At 39.7% G+C, this 20753-nt stretch overlaps 1 protein-coding gene and 1 long non-coding RNA gene across 2 annotated transcripts in view; both read left to right on the top strand.

Annotated features, from left to right (window-relative positions):
* The window catches only part of LOC122331870, a 49600-nt gene extending 49448 nt beyond the window's left edge, over positions 1-152 (top strand). The window contains exon 3 of the long non-coding RNA XR_006248304.1: positions 129-152. This is a non-coding gene — a long non-coding RNA (uncharacterized LOC122331870). The remainder of the gene's footprint in view (positions 1-128) is intronic.
* A 5-nt stretch (positions 153-157) lies between these two features.
* Positions 158-10689, top strand: LOC122331862 (NLR family CARD domain-containing protein 3-like). Its single transcript, XM_043229404.1, has 5 exons — positions 158-244; positions 485-2275; positions 2652-2828; positions 9335-9389; positions 10093-10689. The coding sequence occupies exons 1-5, from the start codon at positions 177-179 to the stop codon at positions 10687-10689; spliced, it is 2688 nt and encodes an 895-aa protein (XP_043085339.1). The 5' UTR covers positions 158-176.
* Positions 10690-20753: the final 10064 nt, after the last annotated feature.

Raw genomic sequence — 20753 nt, 5'->3', positions numbered from 1 at the left:
CATCTCTGTCAGTGGGTCATGTGATCTCATAAACACCAATTTATTATTTTTTTTATAAAAAATAATTTTTAAATTAAGATCATTATCTATGATTTTGATTATAACGGATTACATCTTTTCTGTTTCAGCTCAGTTCATCAGAAGAGATCAGAGAAGTAGAGCCCAGCTGTGTGTCTATGAAGAGTGACTGCTCTATGATTGAGCCAATGAAGTTTAAGAGTGAAGATTTACAGCCTGGACTCAGGTATGACACTTATATGATGTTTTGATATGTGATATTATCATATATTATCAAATTTAAGTAAACAGTTTTTGTACATACATTGTATGAAATTATATCAATATTATCGATATCAATATTATCAATATTAACTTTAGATTTTAAGAGAGGAGATACACGGCCTGTTCTCAGGTATAACATTTCTATAAGAGATATCAAACAGATCTCAAACATAATACATAAATTGTTATGCTTATTTTACAGTCATGAAGTCCTCGACACATTTAGATCAAATCTGCAGAATAAGTTTGAGTTTCTGTGTGCGGGAACAGCGATGCAGAGAAACCCAACACTGCTGAATGAGATCTACACAGAGCTCTACATCACAGAGAGTGAGAGAGGAGAGATCAATAATGAGCATGAGGTGAGGCAGATTGAGAAACAATCCAGGAGAGAAGCAACAGAGGACACAGCCATCAAATGCAGAGACATCTTCAGACCTTTACCTGGACAAGACAAAGACATCAGAACTGTGCTGACAAAGGGAGTCGCTGGCATTGGAAAAACTGTCTCTGTGCAGAAGTTCATGCTGGACTGGGCCGAAGGGAAAGAGAATCAGGACATCCAGCTCATATTTCCACTTCCTTTCAGAGAAATCAACTTGATGAAGAGCAGAACACTCAGTCTTTTAGATCTTCTTCATATCTTCTTCCCTGAAACTAAAGAAATGGAAATATCCAGTGATGAATATAAAGTGTTGTTCATCTTTGATGGTCTGGACGAGTGTCATCTGTCTCTGGACTTTAAGAGTAAAGTGAATCTGTGTAATATATCTGAGTCAGCCTCCGTGGATGTGCTGCTGGTGAACCTGATTGTGGGGAATCTGCTTCCCTCTGCTTTCATCTGGATCTCCTCCAGACCAGCAGCAGCTGATCTCGTCCCCTCTGAGTGCATCCATCGGAGTGACAGAGGTAATGCAGGCTTCAATGAACCCCAGAAGGAGGAATACTTCAGGAAGAGGATCAGTGATCAGAGTCTTGGCGATAGGATCATCTCACACCTGAAGTCCTCCAGGAGTCTCTTCATCATGTGTCACATCCCAGTCTTCTGCTGGATCTCAGCCACTGTTCTTGAGAAGATCTTGAGTCGAGCAGAGACTGGAGAGATTCCCAAGACTCTCACTCAAATGTACACAAACTTCCTGATCCTTCAGACCAACATCAAACATGAGAAGGACTATGAGAAGAACGTGACAGATGAAGACATGATCCTCAAACTGGGGAAACTGGCTTTTCAGCAGCTTGTGAAAGGAAACCTGATCTTCTATGATAAAGACCTGAAAGAGTGTGACATTGATGTGACAGAAGCATCAATTTATTCAGGACTGTGCACTCAGATCTTCAGAGAGGAGCTGGGCTTGTTTCAGGGGAAAGTCTTCTGCTTCGTTCATCTGAGCCTTCAGGAACTTCTAGCAGCTCTATATGTTCATCTGTCTTTTACAAACAAGAAGAGAAATGTTTTCGACCAAACCAAACACAGTTTGTTGTCCAAGATATTTTACCAGAATAAATATAATTCACTCTCTGAGCTGCATCAGAGAGCTGTGAACGAGGCTCTAAAGAGTAAGAATGGACACCTGGATCTTTTCCTGAGGTTTCTTCTGGGTCTCTCAGTGGAGTCTAGTCAGACTCTCTTAAGAAAACTACTGACACAGACAGGAAGCTGCTCCTACAACAAAGAGAAAACAATTCAGTTCCTCAAACAGAAGATAAGGAAAAATCTGGGAAGTTCAGAGAAATCCATCAACCTGTTTCACTGTCTGAATGAACTGGGTAATGATTCACTGATGCAGGAAATTCAGGATTATCTGAAATCTGGAGAAATAAGAGAAACCAAACTCTCCTCTTCACAGTGGTCAACTTTGGTTTATGTGTTGCTGACATCAGAGCAGAAGATGGATGTTTTTGATCTAAAACAGTTTATTGGAACACAAACAAAAGGTGATAAAGTTGTTCAGTATCTGTTACCTGTGGTTAAAGAATCCAGATCAGTTCGGTAAGTAACACTGAAGATCACTCCATTTTAAAAACTTGATCACGTTTATGATTTAGCATGTGTTTTTGAATAAAATGGCTAAATATCACAGAATCATATTTCTGGGAGTGAACAGGAAAGTTGTGGAAGACAAATTCTAAAGACCATTCTGTATAACTATGCATCCTCTCAACAGAATTGAAAACAAACATTTATACACATACCTGTTTAAAATGTGTGCAAAGCTACAAATAAGATCAAATTCCAATGAATCATCCCGGTTTTCTTCTCTTAAAATCACTGCAGAGCTGTTAGTTCTGTATGTACCTCTTCAGTGAGTCAGTATAGTTTGTCTTGTTATAGTTTGTCAGTATAGTTTGTCTTGTTATTTACACAGGCTATGTGGATGCAAACTCACTGCTCAGTCTTGTGGACGTTTGTCTTCAGTTTCACAATCCTCAAACTCAAACATCCTGAGAGAGCTGGACCTGAGTAACAATGACCTGCAGGATTCTGGAGTGAAGCTGCTCTCTGAAGGACTGAAGAGTCCAAACTGTCATCTGGAGATTCTGAGGTAAAGGCTTTCAGTAAAACACATAAGCAAACCATGTTATCAAATTGTAAAATATGTGATGTAATTTTATACAATTATACAGTTCATTTTTATTTATATGTGACCCTGGACCACAAAACCAGTCGTAAGGGTCACTTTTTCAAAATTAAGATTTAGACATTATCCTAAAGCTATCAGATAAAGCAAAGTGAAAAACTCACATTAAACACTTCAAAGTAACTAGCAAACATTTAATATTACAGTAATAAATCCAACAACACATGTATGAAAAGAGTATTTAACTGCTTATTTTTCAAACATACACACATGGTATGAATAAATACCGGTTCAGATATTTACTTGTGTGATCAAGGCATTCTGTAATCAAACTCACACCTGTACATTTTCAGGACTCACAACACTCTAACTCAGATAACTCATTAAATTCATCAAATTAATTATGGAAATTGAAAAGTTGGTGTCCCACATATTTAATGGCTGGTACACCATTATCCTCCTCTCATACATGACAGATTAACTCTGTTGATGTTATAAATAAAAATAAAGACAAAATAATAGCAAGAAGGCAGAGCAGTTATTTTGCAGTTTAATGGACCACAAGCTATTCAAGCTATAAGTTTTCGAGCATGCCAACAGTGCATTAACTTAACAACTGCAGCCAATGCATTAATGATAAACAAATACGTGTGTAAAATTACATAAATTGTTTATTAGCAGAATACCAACAAGGCATAATCAAGAAAAAATGTTTTTGTTTTTTTTTGTTAATTTAAAAATAATGCAAACCTGCTACAATGGAATCCATTCTTCCTATAACAGTTGTTTTATAAAGATAGTTTGTCTTGTTCTTTACACAGGCTATGTGGATGCAAACTCACTGCTCAGTCTTGTGAAAGTTTATCTTCAGTTTTACAATCCTCAAATTCAAACATCCTGAGAGAGCTGGACCTGAGTAACAATGACCTGCAGGATTCTGGATTGAAGCTGCTCTCTGAAGGACTGAAGAGTCCAAACTGTCATCTGGAGATTCTGAGGTAAAGGCTTTCAATAAAACACATAAGCAAACCGTGTTATCAAATTGTAAAGTTTGTGATGCAATTTTATAGAATTATCCAGTTCGGCTATAGGTCTATTTACAGTATATGTGGCCCTGGACCACAAAACCAGTCAAAGGGTCACTTGTTCCATATTAGGATTTATACAACATCTTAAAGCTGAATGAATATCCATTGATGGGTGGTTTATTAGGATATGACAATATTTGTCCAACCGACAAATATTTGAAAATCTGCCATTTAAGAAATTATGAGCATGAAAAAGAATATTACCTTTATAGCTGTCTAAAAGTCCTTAGCAATGCATAGTACAAATCAAAAATAATGTTTTGATATTTATGGTAAGAAATTGACAAAATATCTCCATGGAACATTTAGCATAAAAGAAAAATGGATGTATGAAAAGAGTATCTAACTGCTTACTTTGAAAATGTACGGACACGGTATGAACAAATATCTGATAGAAATTCGGTTCAGTTATTCACGACTGTGACAACCACATCCTGTAAACAAACTCAACAAGCATCAAACATCTACCCTTTATTTGATTGGCCATCCTAATAACTCAAACAAACAGCTAATAACTGTACAGAGTGCAGCAGAACATTCCTAATGTAACTAAACTCTCGAGGTGGACAGGCCTTGGTCAATAAACTCTGCCATATATTCATAGTTTTTAGTCATGTGACCTGTTCGAAGACCTTGTGGGAAACCATCTATAGAACTGCAGGACAAGCATGTTAGTTTTCCATCTGTTTCACACCCGCAAATATTTAGATCATTAAATCAACGAAACAAAAGGTATGTGAACAAAGTCGAAAGGATTAACCATTTGCAATCCATATGAAGCACCTGCGACAATATTTAAATCATTAAACAGTGCGATAAAACATTGTAGAAACACTTAAAGGGTCATGATATATTTAAAATGATAATAATAAAAGATTAAATTCAGTAATCACCATATTAATAATGCATAGTTTACATATCTAAGCAGATGAGGCCGGAATATGAATGTAATCTGCGGTTCAGTGATTTCCTTCTAATGAATTTCTATGGGAAATCATTTAATATGAAACAAAATGAATTATAATAATCAAATTATTATATCAAAATAATAATGCACAAAATAAATTTGTGCCCCAGATGAGTGTTCCTATAAGGCTGTGATGTCGCATGAAAACTATTAATTCCAGACCTTCATTTGTCAGTCTGAAGGTCTGGCTACCCAAGACTATTCAGGAATTATTTAACCTTTAAGAACAAAAAGACAGAAAGAGGTTTCTTCAATAATGGATAGGAGCAATACACTAAAGGCAATTCCCATTTTTCAGATTGTCTGGCTGTATGGTGACAGAGAAAGGCTGTGGTTATGTGTCTTCAGCTCTGACTTCAAACCCCTCACACCTGAGAGAGCTGGATCTGAGCTACAATCATCCTGGAGATTCAGGAGTGAAGCTGCTCTCTGAAAAACTGGAGGACTCAACCTGCTCATTGGACAAACTGAAGTATGTCTAGCAGGAAGGTTTTAGATTTTTCCTTTTCAGTTCCTTAGTAAATATTGTTACGATCCCAAACTCCCAGTCTAGGGGTAGGAGTGGAAGTAACAAATTAACTTGTGAAAATAAAAAAAAAGTGTAGGGATCACCTCAATCCTCTGCCCCAGAATTGAAACAACAACCACAACCACTACTTTCAAGCAAGCAAGTTTATTTTAACAAGCAATTTAAATTACAAAACAAAACAGGAGAGCAATAAAAAGTATTCAGGGGAGGGACAGGCCAAAATAACAAACAAAACAGAATCTAACTAAAGGGAGGAGTACTAAATAACCTAACCAGGTAAAAGAAAAGAAATAAACATCAAATGCTTTCCTCCACTCCCTCACTAGTCAGAACAAGGACAAACAGATTCAAAAATCAAATGGCACTCTCCCCCTACAGCTTTCCATTTACCATAAACCAAACAAAAATACTCACAGTACCTGTTAGTATGTCTAACAAGGGAGTAATAAAGTAAATCTTAACTTATGACAAATCACACTGATAATGCAACAGAACCCAATGGTTAGCTTACTCACTGAAGAGGTCACCAAGCTGGTAGCTTGCACAGGTCTACTTTACAACAAATAGTTTCAACTGTAGAAAAAAAGACATTCAAGTCTGGAGCAGGGGAGAAGTGTGCCTTTCCATGCCAGGTTCACTCTGCTCTTTTGTAGCAGCACCGTCTGTAGCACCTTGATGAGGATCATCTGTAGGCACTTTGACAACTAAAAGCAAAGAGAGAGTGAGAGAGCACACACACACGCACAGAGCACAAAGCCACACCCAAAAGGGCAGATTATACAATAACTATTCATATACATCCTAGGGATGTAACAATATAAAGTATATATATATATATATATATATATATATATATATATATATATATATATATATATATATATATATATATATATATATATATATATATATATATATATATTTATATACATATATGCACACTTTCAATACATACATTATTATACAGCGTCTTAATCATTTGTACAAAATCTTGGCAGAAACCGAATGCCGATAAAGTTTTGATAAGATAATTACGATTATCTAGAGTGATCCACAATCTAATCAAAATTAAAAAAACATTAAACAAAATTAACAGCAGACCATTCTATGACCAAAAAAGCTAACAGGGACAATAAAACACTTGCTAAAATACCACATTGATGTTTTAACTGTAAAATCTATCCAACCTAGCTAAAGACAGAACATTGTAACAGGTATGAGACTATGTATATTGTCTTAGATTGCCATTGACATGTCTTCATATATCACGTAATTAATCTTTTAATGACTTTTAGTCTCTTTTGAGAGAGGCCTTGAGGTTCAATTAGATTCCGTAAAATGTTTTCTTCCATACAATTAAAATCGCTTCCCAATATCAATACAAATCTGTAGGATTGAATTGAGGGTACCTAAAAACAAATAAATAAAAATAAAGCAATTCTTCTCTACCGAGAGTAAACTTCATTCATTAATGATAAAAATAAAACACAAAGGATCAACAAATCAGCTCTATTCACCTCTGTCATTGCTTAATTCAATATTAAGTTTTCTCACAAATTTCTTTAACTGGTACACCTCCTTGTTGGTAAAGTAACCTTCAGTCATCAGAAGCCTTGCCTTCTTAATAAATTGAGGTCAGGAAAATACTCTTTACTTTTGCTCCTATTTTTCATTAATTTAAAAACAATTCAATATAATGTCACACAATCACTCTATAAAAGTGAGAAGCTAGAATCTGATTCACTGCCACTATCAGAGTCACCCTGGTCCTCACTTTTGGTCTTTTTTTCAAGTCTCACATCAACACTATTATTAGGGATGCTTGTATCGGGTATCAACATCAATAATGAATTAATTATATTAAATATATACAGTACCAGCATAATCCATAAAATCCCTAATTAAAAACAAATTATCATAAGTACACCTTTTGGTATACAATATGTTTGATTTCTGTGTTCTGTGTTAACACATCAAGAACACATTTGAGTCTATTTGCTAAACACTATAATATTTTATAATCGGAGCATAAAACAGTAACTGGTCTCCATTTTTTTAGCAGACAAAGATCTCCTTTTTTGGGATCAAAGAGAACACTGCTTGTTGACAACAGTTTGGTAGAACTTTATAGCTTTCCTGTAAAACTTTAAAAATGTATTTTCAGATTACACCCCAATTGTTTTGTCAAATTCTGCTGGTATTCCACCGACACCTTCATTTTTTAAAATGTGTGTGTGCACAAAACAGGGATAAAAGATGCATATGCCACTGTGCAAAAGTGGGATTTCTAAAAACAAACTTGACAGGACAATTTATGCACCTACATACTCTGACCCATGCATACAAACTCTTTTTTTTTTCTGGAGCGATATAAATGAATGAAGTAAAACAGTGCATTTTCAGCTATGCTTTTGTTACATGAAATATTCAACTTCATAGAGAAGCACTGAAATAACAAAGTCATTACAGAGAATTTAGACCAAAATTAAATAGATTGGCTTATGAAAAATATTACATATGATAAAATATAACAATGATCAAAGATGTGCTTACTTCAATATTATTATGCACACACTACTGGAATCGGTGGCCGAACAGTTCAGTATCCTGATTGAATAAGTCTGTATAACTGCATCTGCTTACATGGAGGTGTTAATGTCATGTGAAGGCATCTCTAAAGCACTCTAGAAAGTACCACTATTTGAAGGATAGGCTACAAATTGAAGAAAATGCTAAGATTTAGGCTACACATTTTCTTTAAAATAGGCTACTTAATGAAACAATAAGACAATTTTTCACTGCAATAAACTGTAAAAGCCTTTCTGTTTCCTCTAAAATAACTAAAATATGTGATCAGAAAAATCAGAAAAAGAAGTTCAATTGTTGGACTTCGTCCTCAAATAGCCTGCTGACGAACCTCAGGGATGCGGTAGGGCTGTTGCCGGACGTTGAGTCCTGGGGCCATCCGAATGTCGTGTTCGATTTTGGTCCACCCTGGATGGGGGGAGAATACGTCAAAGAACTGACTGATCAGTAGCTCCCTCTTCTGGGCAGCCGAGGGATGGAGGTTGATGTCCACAACCAGAGGTCAGAGGTGGCAAGGGCAGCAAGCTGGCCTTGGTTCCCTTCCCATCTTTTCAACAGGTTGACATGGTATAATTGGTCCAATCGGCGTTGACTCGGCTGATGCAGGCGGTATGTTACTGACCCAATCATTTCCATCGCGGTATAGGGCCCTTGCCAGGTGGCCAGGAACTTCCAGCCAGTGGTTGGAACGAGGACCATTACTTGGACTTCGGACTGGGACTCCAGAGGTTGGGCTGCCTGGTTGTAATGCCACTGTTGGGCCTGTTGCGCCTTACAGAGGTGCTCCTAGACTAATGGCATGAAGCGAGTGCTGAAAGAGTTTGTGTTAAAACACACACAATAAAGCTTGCTGCAAAACCAAGTAATTGTCATAATGAGGCCAGGGGAAATAAATTATTTGCTGACTTTTTCTGTTTATTTTTGTGAAGCACTTCTGCTCATGACCGAGACATTAGAAGGCGTATCCTGATTTTTATATATAGATGCAATTTGTTTGTCCATACTGCCAACGGGTTCTACATTTCTGGATGAAAAGGAACTGGTGCCAGCCAATTGTATTTTTTGCCAGAAATGTGACGCTTTTCTTCCTTGCTATCAATTCTTATCTGCGAAATATTACAGGTTCAGCCGGGCTTCAGGACAATTTTCATGTCATAGTTCAGACTCGGGTGGGTCCGTGGGTGCTCTTGTGAGGAGACCGCTGCTATCACACGCTGCTATCTGGAGTCAAAGAGACAAAGAGTTTGTTCAGCATGGAGTCATTGCTCAAACCGCTGTTCTTTCATGTGGGACTTTATAGCCCAGCCGGAACAAGTTGCAGGTGTGACCGATCTCCTGATGAAGAGTGCTGCCAGGTGCACGGCGTTGGTTACCCGGGCCACGCTGACTAGCTCTCGGGACGCTTGTCACAATATGCTCTTCACATTTGACATTAAGATGATACTAAACCTCTTACAATGTATTATAAAAGAATGCCAGGATTTGCCGATGCAAGACGCATTTAGAAATATACTAAAACAAGCCTATCACAAGACATCAAGTGTGTAGTTATCAATGATCCTACAGTATACAGTGTGTAATAAACAGCTCTTTCACTCAATTCTGCTCAAATCAATCAATCAATTCTGTATCAAGACATAGCCTTACTAGCACCATGTGCCCTAGCAACTACACAGCAACAGCCTGGCAACCACCCAGAACATCCTAGACATTACATAATAACAACCTAGAAACCACACTGAGTGTCTTAGCAACTGCATAGCAACAGTTTGCTGATTGACTCTGTCTGTTTTCTAGTGTTGATCATGGAGGAGAATCCAGGATTACAGCAGGATTGAAGAAATGTATGTCTACACACACACACACACACACACGTTGGGTTTCCATGTTTCATAGGTGTAATGGTTTTTATACTGTACAGACTATATGTGTTATTGTTCTACACCCCAGTGTCAAAATTTACCGGTATTCCTATCCTTGTTGGGCCATTTGGTTCCTACAACATAATAAATACCAGGTGCACACACACTCTTATTCACAGACACACACACAGCTGTAGCGATTGTTGTGTTTTTAATGTCTCTGTTTTTGTGTTCAGGGGTCAGTTTTTTCACACTGGATCCAAACACAGCACACACTCGTCTCATTCTGTCTGAGGAGAACAGAGAAGTCACAAATCATTTTGAGTCTCAAAGGTACCGTAATCATCCAGACAGATTTGATGTGTATCGTCAGGTGTTGTGTAGACAGAGAGTGTGTGGACGCTGTTACTGGGAGACTGAGTGGAGTGGACGTGTGTCTATATCAGTGTCATATAAGAACATCAGCAGGAAGGGACCGGGTGAAGAGTGTTTGTTTGGAGCTAATGATCAGTCCTGGACTTTGTTCTGCTATCCTGAGAGATACTTTTTTAGACACAATAAGATAGTGACTCATCTCCCTGTGAAGCCCATCATCATCATCAGAAGAAGAACAGGAAAGTATGATAATGATATCTACAGAGTAGGAGTTTATGTGGATGAGAGCGCAGGAACTCTGTCCTTCTTCAGCGTCTCTGACACAATGAGACTCATCCACACAGTCCAGACCACATTCACTCAGACACTTTGTCCTGGGTATTGGGTCTATTTTGGATCAACAGTGAAACTGTGTTGATGAATCAGAAGAAATACCCATAATGCTTTGAGCTGCATGATGAATCAGTAACGGTGATGTAAGGACGTGAACCAAAACCTTTAAATGCAATAAGACTAATCTAAGAAGGGATATTCAAAGGAACAAAATGACTTCAAAAGGAAAGTAAACAACAACACCCATCTTTGTCTGGTCTGAGTATATAAGGAAAGTGACAAAACACAGCAAGGCGCGATTCTGTAGCCAGATCGGCCGTAGTGTGGTGTGTGTCCTCATACGCTACACTATGTACTTTTTAAAGACTCAGGTGTTACGCCCTATTGGTGTGATGGTCTAGGGAAAATAAGGACGACATAACCGAGAAATAAACCTTTCGAATAACATCCGAGAACGGGGAAGAAGAAAGAAACCAAAACAATCTGAGATTTTTACTACAAACCTCATGGGTTCACTTTATTAACTGGCTCTTGCCAAAAAAATATGATCGTGGAGTGAGTCAATATATATACATATATATACAGGTTGTACAAACGGAAACAAACAGAGAGAAAAAAAACGAAGGGTGCTAAATAAAAGAAATTAACAAAACATACAATACTAACTGAAATCCCCTTTTTCCTCTAACCTAACTGAAAAGAAAGAAAACAAATAATAAACTACCCTAGCTGAAACATAAATACACAAGCAGCACCCGCCCTAAACTAGTGAGCTAACATAGGTACACCCCACGTGTTGGGGAAATGTACGCCACGTGACATCACTAACTCCTCTTCTCTCGATTAAATTAACTCATCTCAGTTTATTCGATTACAGTACTCAAAAAGAAACCACAGCACAAATGAGGTACGGTGAAGCTAGCCAAAACTCCACCGCCTCCCGAAACATGCACACCAATTCCATTTAAATTCTGCATCGCGCCCTGATTGGACATCCAGATCCTCCCAGATGGTCAGGCGAACCAATAAAGAAACCTAATAAAAACAGCAGCAAATAGTAACAGAAAAGACGTCACTAAAATTATCCAATCACAGAAAAGAAGGAGAGAAACAAACAAATGCGGTCACGTGAACACCAGGTATACTGACCTTTTAAGTTTGTTTTATTTTGTTTTGTGTTATTTTGTACTGCTGATCAGTTGTGCAAATGTTTATCAATTATACCAATATGGAAATACCATATTGCCTGGCAAAATAAATTCTGAACAAATAAAGCTGAAATGTTTATTATCTTTATATTCATAGAAGAAACTGAGATGAAATAAAATAGGATTCAATTGAATAAATCAAATTGTTAAATTTAAACCATTTTGATTTGATTTGAGTTTGAAAAATCTTTTACAATTCTTTAATTTCAAGAATCATCATACCTGAGTTTGTCTCTGATTGAAAATATCACAAAAGTTTATCATGAAATGAATCACAGACTAGATATAAAGCTCATTTCTATTAATATTTTAGTCTTTGGTTGCTCTCTGGTTCATCACATACTTTATATTCTTTACATTTACGTTCTAAAAATATTTCCGCTGGTTTTGCAAAAGACTTTTATCAAAGTCCGTTTTATTATAAGCCACTAAAAACAGTGTGAACTATTTACAAATGTAGAAAAGAAGAAGAAGGGAAAAAAAGAACTGAGAGAAGCGCCAAAGTAAAGAAATAAATATAGCAAAACCCCGAACCCAATAACCCTGTAAACTAACCAAAGAAAAATGTGAAAAACAAACCAAAAGCTTTCAGCGCGTGCTGCGCCAGAATTCAGCCGTAAAAACTAAAGTACAAAAAGGCTCTCACGTCTTACCTGGTGTGTCTAACAGTGAATAACTACGGGAGAAGTGTGTGTCGTATTTGACCTACTAACCTGTTCTCTTTTCCCCAAGAAAAGAACAGTTAACTCTAAACAACACTGTCAGCTAAATGCTGGATCTGAAACGAGTTAGACACATCGAGATTTACAAGATGGTGCCGTTGAGTTCGGCTGCCATCACGACCGCTCCGCAAAACTTTTTAGTTTTTCTGTTAATTATTAGTATTTTGGATAGTCTGCACGGTTTTCTTTATATAAGATGGCTACCACTAAATATGACCGAGCCACTCTTATATCTATTGGTGTACAATGCACCCAACTTTCGCCGCTTTTAAACCCGGACCCATGTTGGCCGAGCGAGATCCTGTTGAAGACAAAAGGACGCGACCGCACCGGCGCCCACGAGGGAAACGAAGCCAGCGCCAGGAACAGGTTGAGGGCACGCCACACCGCGCCCCTACCTAGTGTCCTGTTAGCCAACGTCCAGTCTCTGGAAAAACAAGCTTGATGACCTCAGGGCAAGGATCAAGTTCCAGAGAGACATGGGACTGCAATCTCTCTGCTTCACCGAGACATGGCTGAACCCAGCGGTACCGACCACGCCATACAACCGGCCGAGTTTTTCTCTGTTTACCGCATGTACAGAACAATGGAGTCGGGAAGACACGGGAGGTGGAGTGTGTCTGATGGTGAACAACCGCTGGTGCGACAGCGCGAGCGCTTGTTCCTCTCACGCTCCTGCACACCAAACCTGGAACTTCTGACCATCAAATGTCGCCCTTTCTATCTTCCACGGAATTCAGCTCGGTCATAGTCAGCGCCGCTTATATTCCACCTCAAGCGGACACGGACACTGCAATATGGGACTCACAACATACCAGTCACAGCACCGACGCCGCACTCATTGTGCTGGGGATTTTAACAGTGCAAACCTCAAGCGCCGCACTGCCGAACTTTCACTCACAGCACATCACCTGCCCCACCAGGGGCGAAAGGACACTGGATCACTGCTACACACCCTTCAGAGACAGCTACAAGGCAAAATCATGCCCACCGCTTGGTAAATCGGACCATGCCACCATTTTCCTCGCACCTGTTTACAAACAGAGGCTGAAACAGTAAGCCCCGGTACAGAGGAGGTGTCACGCTGGCTGACATGTTCAGGGCCATGTAGCTCCGAGGACGTCAACGTGTTCACGGAAGCGGTGGTGGGATTCATCGAAAACTAGCGGATGACACGGTAGAGAAAACCGTCATCAGGACGCTTTCCCAACCAGAAGCCGTGGGTAGACAAAATTTTCCGTGACTCTCTGAGATCCCGCCCGCAGCCTATAATACGGGATAGTCACCGGGATATGTCTGAATACAAGGCTGCGCTGCATACGTATGCGCAGAGCGGTAAAGGAGGCAAAGAGGCGCTTACAGGAGGAAACTAGAGTCACAGTTTCAACACAGTGACTCTAGGAGCCTTTGGCAGGGACTGAGAAACATCACGGACTATAAAACGCCAACCTCCAGAGTGGAGAGCGCAGATGCTTCTCTGGCAGACGAGCTAAACACCTTTTATGCTCGTTTTGAGGCTGCAGCTAATCACGCTAATTACGCTTAGCGCCGCTTAAGCAGCATGATGAACAGCATGCACGCCGAGAGAGCCAGAGAGGAAATCGCGTTCACCATTTCTCGGAGCACGACGTAAGGAGGGCATTCAGGAGACTGAACACCAGAAAGGCAGCAGGACCTGACGGCATCACAGGTCGGGTTCTGAGAGCCTGTGCTGACCAGCTAGCACCGGTGTTCACTGAGATATTTAATCTCTCCCTGAAACAGTCTATAGTCCCCTCGTGTGTTTGAAAGAGTCCATCATTGTTCCTGTGCGAAGAAACCTCAACCATCTTGCCTAAATGATTACCGCCCTGTAGCTCTGATGTCTGTAGTGATGAAGTGTTTCGAGAGACTCATCAGAGACTTCATCACCGCATCACTACCGGACACACTGGACCCACTACAGTTTGCTTACCGCCAAAACCGGGTCTACGGAGGATGCCATCACACACCTCCTCCACACAAACACAAGCCACCTGGATTTTAGGAAAGGGAACTATGTGAAAAATGCTGTTCGTGGACTATAGTTCAGCTGTTCAACACCATAGTTCCCTCCACGCTCACCTCGAAGTTGGAGGTCCTGGGACTCAGCCCATCCCTGCGCCACTGGATCACCAATTTCCTAACTGACAGACCACAAGCCGCATGGATGGGAAAATACACCTCATCCTCCCTCACTCTCAGCATTGGAGTCCCTCAGGGTTGTGTTCTGAGCCCCTGCTGTACTCGCTGTACACACATGACTGTGTGGCTACTACAAACTCCACCACCATCATTAAATTTGCTGGACGACACTGTCGTGGTGGGCCTGATCTCCAACAACGATGAGATGGCCTACCTTCAGGAGATCAACAACCTGGAGAGATGGTGTCAGGAGAACAATCTGCTCCTGAATGTCAGCAAAACAAAGGAGTTAATAGTGGACTTCAGCACGAAGCAGGTGCGCTCTTACCATCCCATCAAGATCGATGGGACCCCAGTGGAGAGAGTGGACAGTTTTTGGTACCTGGGTGTTCACATCACGCAGGACCTGTCTTGGTCCTGTCACATCAACACCCTGGTGAAGAAGGCCCGCAGCGTCTATACCATCTGAGGCGCTTAGGACCTTCAGACTCTCATCTCAGGTGCTCAGGAACTTTTACACCTGCACCATCGAGAGTGTCCTGACGGGAAACATCACCTCTTGGTTCGGGAACAGCACCATGCAGGACAGCATGCCCTTCAGAGGGTGGTGCGGTCAGCTGAGCGCACCATCCGCACTGAGCCCTGTGCTGCAGCACATCTACAACAAGCGATTGCTGTACCTGGGCCAGGAAGATCGTGAAGACCTCAGCCATCCCAACAATGGACTCTTTTCTCTGCTGCGTTCAGGAAAGCGCTTTCTTCCTCTGAAGGCAAACACAGAGAGAATGAGGAGGAGCTTCTTCCCGCAGGCCATTCAAAGGAGTCTGAACCAGAGAACACCTAGCACCTAATTATCGGGATTCCCATGTTCACCCCTCTTTCCCAGATACTCGCCACTTACTTGGACAATTGCACTAGCCACTTGCACTGGACATTCGCACAGCCACCTTACATTTTACACTTTATATTTTATATTCTACACTTTACTTTATTTTTATACCTTACTTTGCACGCTTCTTTTTATACATATTTTTTATTTTTATATTTATATATATTTATATTCTGTTTTCCATTTTGATGCTGGACGGTTGTAAAGAGCATTTCACTGCATGTCGCATTACATGTATGTATGTGTATGTGACAAATAAAATTTGAATTTGAATTTGAATTTGAGTAGCGCACACAAAACAGAAACAATCAACTAAACAAGAAAACACTTGTGTACACACTGAGCTGCTGAACGCTCTTTATTTTATTATTATTATTTTTATTTTACATTTTTATGCCAACTGGGTAAAATATAATAAACTTGTTTTCCCTTGTAGTTACTAAAAATCATCCCATGGCCAATTTAATGTGGGCTACATTAATTATTTATTTGTAAATTATTTATAAATTCACTAATGTATCAATATAATATATTTCATATTAGTTTTAAATATGAATTTTAAAGTAAAGCACAGCCTAAATGTATTCTAATATGAAGTATGAACTATCATAGTAACTGGAGTCCTGCTAGAAGAGACCCAGGCTTGGAATCACAGACTATGAGAGATTTGATTTTGAGTTGGAATCACTGTCACGTCACAAAAAGTGAGTTTTGGTTGAAAAGCCAATAGTGGAATAGTGTTTACATGAGATGCAAACATTTTCAGATGATGCAGTTTAGTGCACGGGTTCATCCGCTTTAATAAAATGAACCAATTTAAAAGAATAATTCATATGGATACTGCATTTCAGTGGTTTTCACTTATAAAACAGTTACAGAAAGGATATCCCACCTTCCTTTTATGGCGGATGTTGCTTTCATCTTTCACAATGAATTCCCTTCTTCCACCAATCCGTTGTCCTGTCTTGCTTTTGAACATCTTCAAGGCTTTCCTGCAGACAAATCTCAGTTTCCTGGCCAGAGCTTCCAGCAATGCCATCCTGACCATGTCCACTTGACGTAAACGTTATCCTGACTGAATCTGCGATATTGAAAGATTTATGTGAAAACATTTTAAAATGATTTGAAATGACATGAATTGTGTTTTATTACACCTACCTGTATATAAAAGTCATCCGATTTTGTCTTGGTCTTGTAAAATATTGATCCTGACCTGCATGATCTTGTTACTTTTTCATTGTGTGCTCTTTGCTGACATATCCTACCAAAGTACCAAAAACAAATGAATAAATTAATTAATGACTTAAATAAAAAGTACAGCAACACATATAATTTTGATTTGAATCAGATTTAAAAAAGGGTGTCTTAAGGGTGTGTATATTTATCATTGGTATCCATCTTTGCTTCCTCAGTTTCATTTTTTCTTTACATATTCCGCATTTCTTTGTTGAAGGCATTAGCCTGTTTTTTTTAAGCCATTTAGTTATTTTTCTGTTTCCTTTTACGTCCTTGTTCTGACAAAGCGTTAAAATCTTTCTTGCAAGTCCCATTGTTGGACTGTAGCTTCTCCTAAAACGTCATACGAATCAGAAGAAACCGGTCGAACCCTTCAGAAGACATCTTTTCCTCACATGATTTGTTATAAAATGTACCTTTTTTAATAAAAAAAACAACAACAATAACTCGAACTATAGAATAATATAGATATTGTGCGATTCGTGATTGGCTGTCACAACTCTGGACTCTTTTGTTATTGTTTTTGTCTCATGTCATGTGCTCCTTTAGTTCGTGTTAATTGTATTATTGTCTGCAGCCGTGTCTCGTTAGTTTAGTCAATTACGTTGTATATTTAAGTCCTGTGTGTTTGTCTTCAGTTTGTTCAATTGTCGAGGTTATTTGGTTTATGTCCTGTCTGCTTGCCTGTAATTATTATTATTTTGCCCGTTTGGCATTAAATCTGTTTAAGTTTATCTCACGTGAAAGTGCAAACGTGCGAAAGTGCAAACGTGACATTGGCAAGGCAATAATGTTTTTTTTGTTTTTAAAAAACTGGTTAAATATTTTAATTACACACTCATAATTTAATCAATGAATGTAATTATTTGGCTGGGTTGAATTCGGGGGATCCTTTTGTTAACAAAAAGACAGAAAGAAAAACATATCCCCTCTGTAAAACCATCCATCCTCTTCCGCCCCTTTTTATATGAATAATGTTGTGTGTCACAAAACCTTTAGTGCAAATTAAATAGTAATATTCTGTACATATAATTTTTTATCCAAATAACAATGATTGGCCAATCAGAGCTCAGTATTAACGAGCTTTACACGTCTTGAGTCTAAAAGCATTTGTTGCATAAATTGCATGAACCCTGTTAGAATACAATAATTCAAATAACAAACGAATAAGTTCCATGTTTTCTTTATTTTTGTATCTTGTTGAATCAGCACGTGCGCGTGATCGTAAATGTTCATTTTATATAGCAGTTCAACACAAGTTTATTGAGTGAGTTACATGGTATTTTTTTCTGTTTTACTAATGAAATGGATTAAAACAAAGCCAGAGCAGAGCTGATGAGCATCTCGGAGCAACACTTCTGTGTTTTGTTTTTGAATCAATCTGTTTTTGATCGAACCTAGTGAGCCAATTGTGATTTATTGATTTGATCCTAAATGAATCAGCCATTTTGAAATAATCGTTTGATTCATTTGAACAGACACGTGCTGCCATCTACTGGTTGTTTTAGTGTCATGTTTATGTACCTATGACCAATCTAAACCAGCACCAAAACACTAAATTAAATATTTAATTATTTTTGTTAATGTTAGTGTTGTTAGTGTTTTGACACACACTTTGCTTTAGCCTACATTGTAAGGACCAAGTATTCCCACAAAAAAACAAATAAATGATTAGCTAATTAAACTACCACTTTTAGCTGTGTACTGTGTGACAGAACAGAGGATGACTCCAGTTACACCAGAGGCGGGGGATTGTGTATTCATATTAACAATGCTTGGTGCACAATCTCTGTTATCGTTGGGAGACACTGCTCAGCTAACAAAGAGTTTCTCATGGTTAAAAGTAGACCGTATAACCACGGGAGTTCACATCCACCATCATAACTGCTGCTTATATTCCTCCCAATGCTAATGCCAAGCTTGCTATGAACGAACTTCATGCAGCCATCAGTAAATAACAGTCTGCTCACCCAGAGGCTGCATTTATTGTTGCAGGGGATTTTAATCACTCTAACTTGAAGGCAGTACTCCCTAAATTTCATCAAAACATTTTCTGTCACACCAGAGGAAACAAAACTTTGGACCATGTATACACAAACATGGCTGAAGCCTATGCTTTGACCCTCCTCCCCCATCTAAGACAATCAGATCACCTTTCTTTGTTCCTCACCCCCCAAATACTCCCCCTCATCAACTGAGTGAAGCCATCAGTGAGGACCATCAAAGTCTGGCCAGCGGGGCTGACTCCACACCCAGGACAGGTTTCAATACACAGACTGGAGTATGTTTGCTTCCCAGGCTACCTGTGGCTCTCACACGGATATAGATCACTACACTACCTGTGTTCTGGGTTACATCAACACCTCCATAGACAGTGTTACTACCCAGAAACAGATCACCACATACCCAAATCAGAAGCCATGGATGAACAAGGAGGTGCGCTTTCTGTGGAAAGCACGCAACACTGCCTTCAGATCAGGTGACGCACAGGCCTACAGCACTTCCAGGGCAAATCTGAAGAGGGGCATCAAAAAAGGCCAAGTACTTCTACAAGCTGAAGTTAGAGGAGCACTTTTCCAACTCTGACCCTCGACGCATGGGGCAGGGCATCCAGGCCATCAGTGATTAAACCCAACCACTCCACCCCCACAGCACCTAATGTCTTCTTCCTGAACGAGCTTAATGACTTTTATGCTTGCTTTGAGAGAGATAATAATGAAACGGTCACCAAGATCACCCCTCAACCGACCCACCCATCACACTCACCTCCTCAGAGGTTTACACTGCACTGAGCCGGATTAACGCGAGCAAGGCTGCTGGACCATACGGTATCCCTGAACACGTACTATGGGCATGTGCAGAGCTGCTCGCTGGGGTATTCACAGACATTTTCAACATGTCCCTTGCCCAAGCAGCTGTGCCAACATGCCTAAAATCCACCTCCATCGAGCCAGTGCCGAAAATCTCAAACCCAGTGTGCCTAAACGACTACTGCCCTGTAGCACTCACACCCATCGTTATGAAGTGCTTTGAGCGACTAGTCCTGTCACATCTCAAGGACTCTCTTCCTTCCACACTGAACCAACACCAGTTTGCCTATCAAGGCAATAGGAGCACTGAGGATGCAGTCTCCATCGCACTGCACTCCGTACTCACAGACTTGGACGATAAAAATACTTATGCACGGATGCTGTTTGTTGACTTCAGCTCAGCATTCAACACTGTCATACACTCTAAGTTAATCACCAAACTCAGAGATCTTGACATTAACACCTCACTGTGTAACTGGGTTATGGACTTCCTAACCAACAGACCTCAGCATGTTAGGTCAGGCCACATCTGCTCCACTACTGTCACTCTCAACACTGGTGTACCACAAGGCTGTGTGCTGAGCCCCTTCCTCTACTCCCTCTTCACCCACGATTGCAGGCCTGTGTTTGGATCTAACTCCATCATCAAGTTTGCAGACGATACTATGGTGATCGGTCTCTTCAGCAACAACGATGAGACTGCCTACTGGGAGGAGGTCCAGCATCTGGCCATGTGGTGCAAAGACAATAATCTGCTCTTTGCAGTGCGGTGCAGAGAATTATGCAGACAGGAGCCATGGCAAAGCACCATTGAAGAAAAAAAGAAAGCTGGCATGCTTATTGACTTTTGCGAGAGACAAAAAATAACCCATAGAACCTGCGTATATGCATGTGTGTGTGTGTTCTTTGTATGATAAACACCATTCCAATGCATGCTCTAGTGTGTGTAACTACACACACAACCACTCTAACTTTTACTTGTTCCATACATCTTGTTTACATTCAGTCATCATAAATATGGCTGTGTGTCTATACACACTGTTTACTTCTTCTGTTCAGTGCTTCTGTTTAGGCGTCATTCTTGTTTTCTAGTTATGATGAATATATATCATGTGAAACCA

The sequence above is a fragment of the Puntigrus tetrazona genome, unplaced genomic scaffold (genome assembly GCF_018831695.1).
Source record: "Puntigrus tetrazona isolate hp1 unplaced genomic scaffold, ASM1883169v1 S000000003, whole genome shotgun sequence".
Taxonomy (NCBI): Eukaryota; Metazoa; Chordata; class Actinopteri; order Cypriniformes; family Cyprinidae; genus Puntigrus; species Puntigrus tetrazona.
The sequence above is the reverse complement of the archived record's forward strand: the minus strand, read 5'-3'. Positions and strand labels throughout refer to the sequence as shown.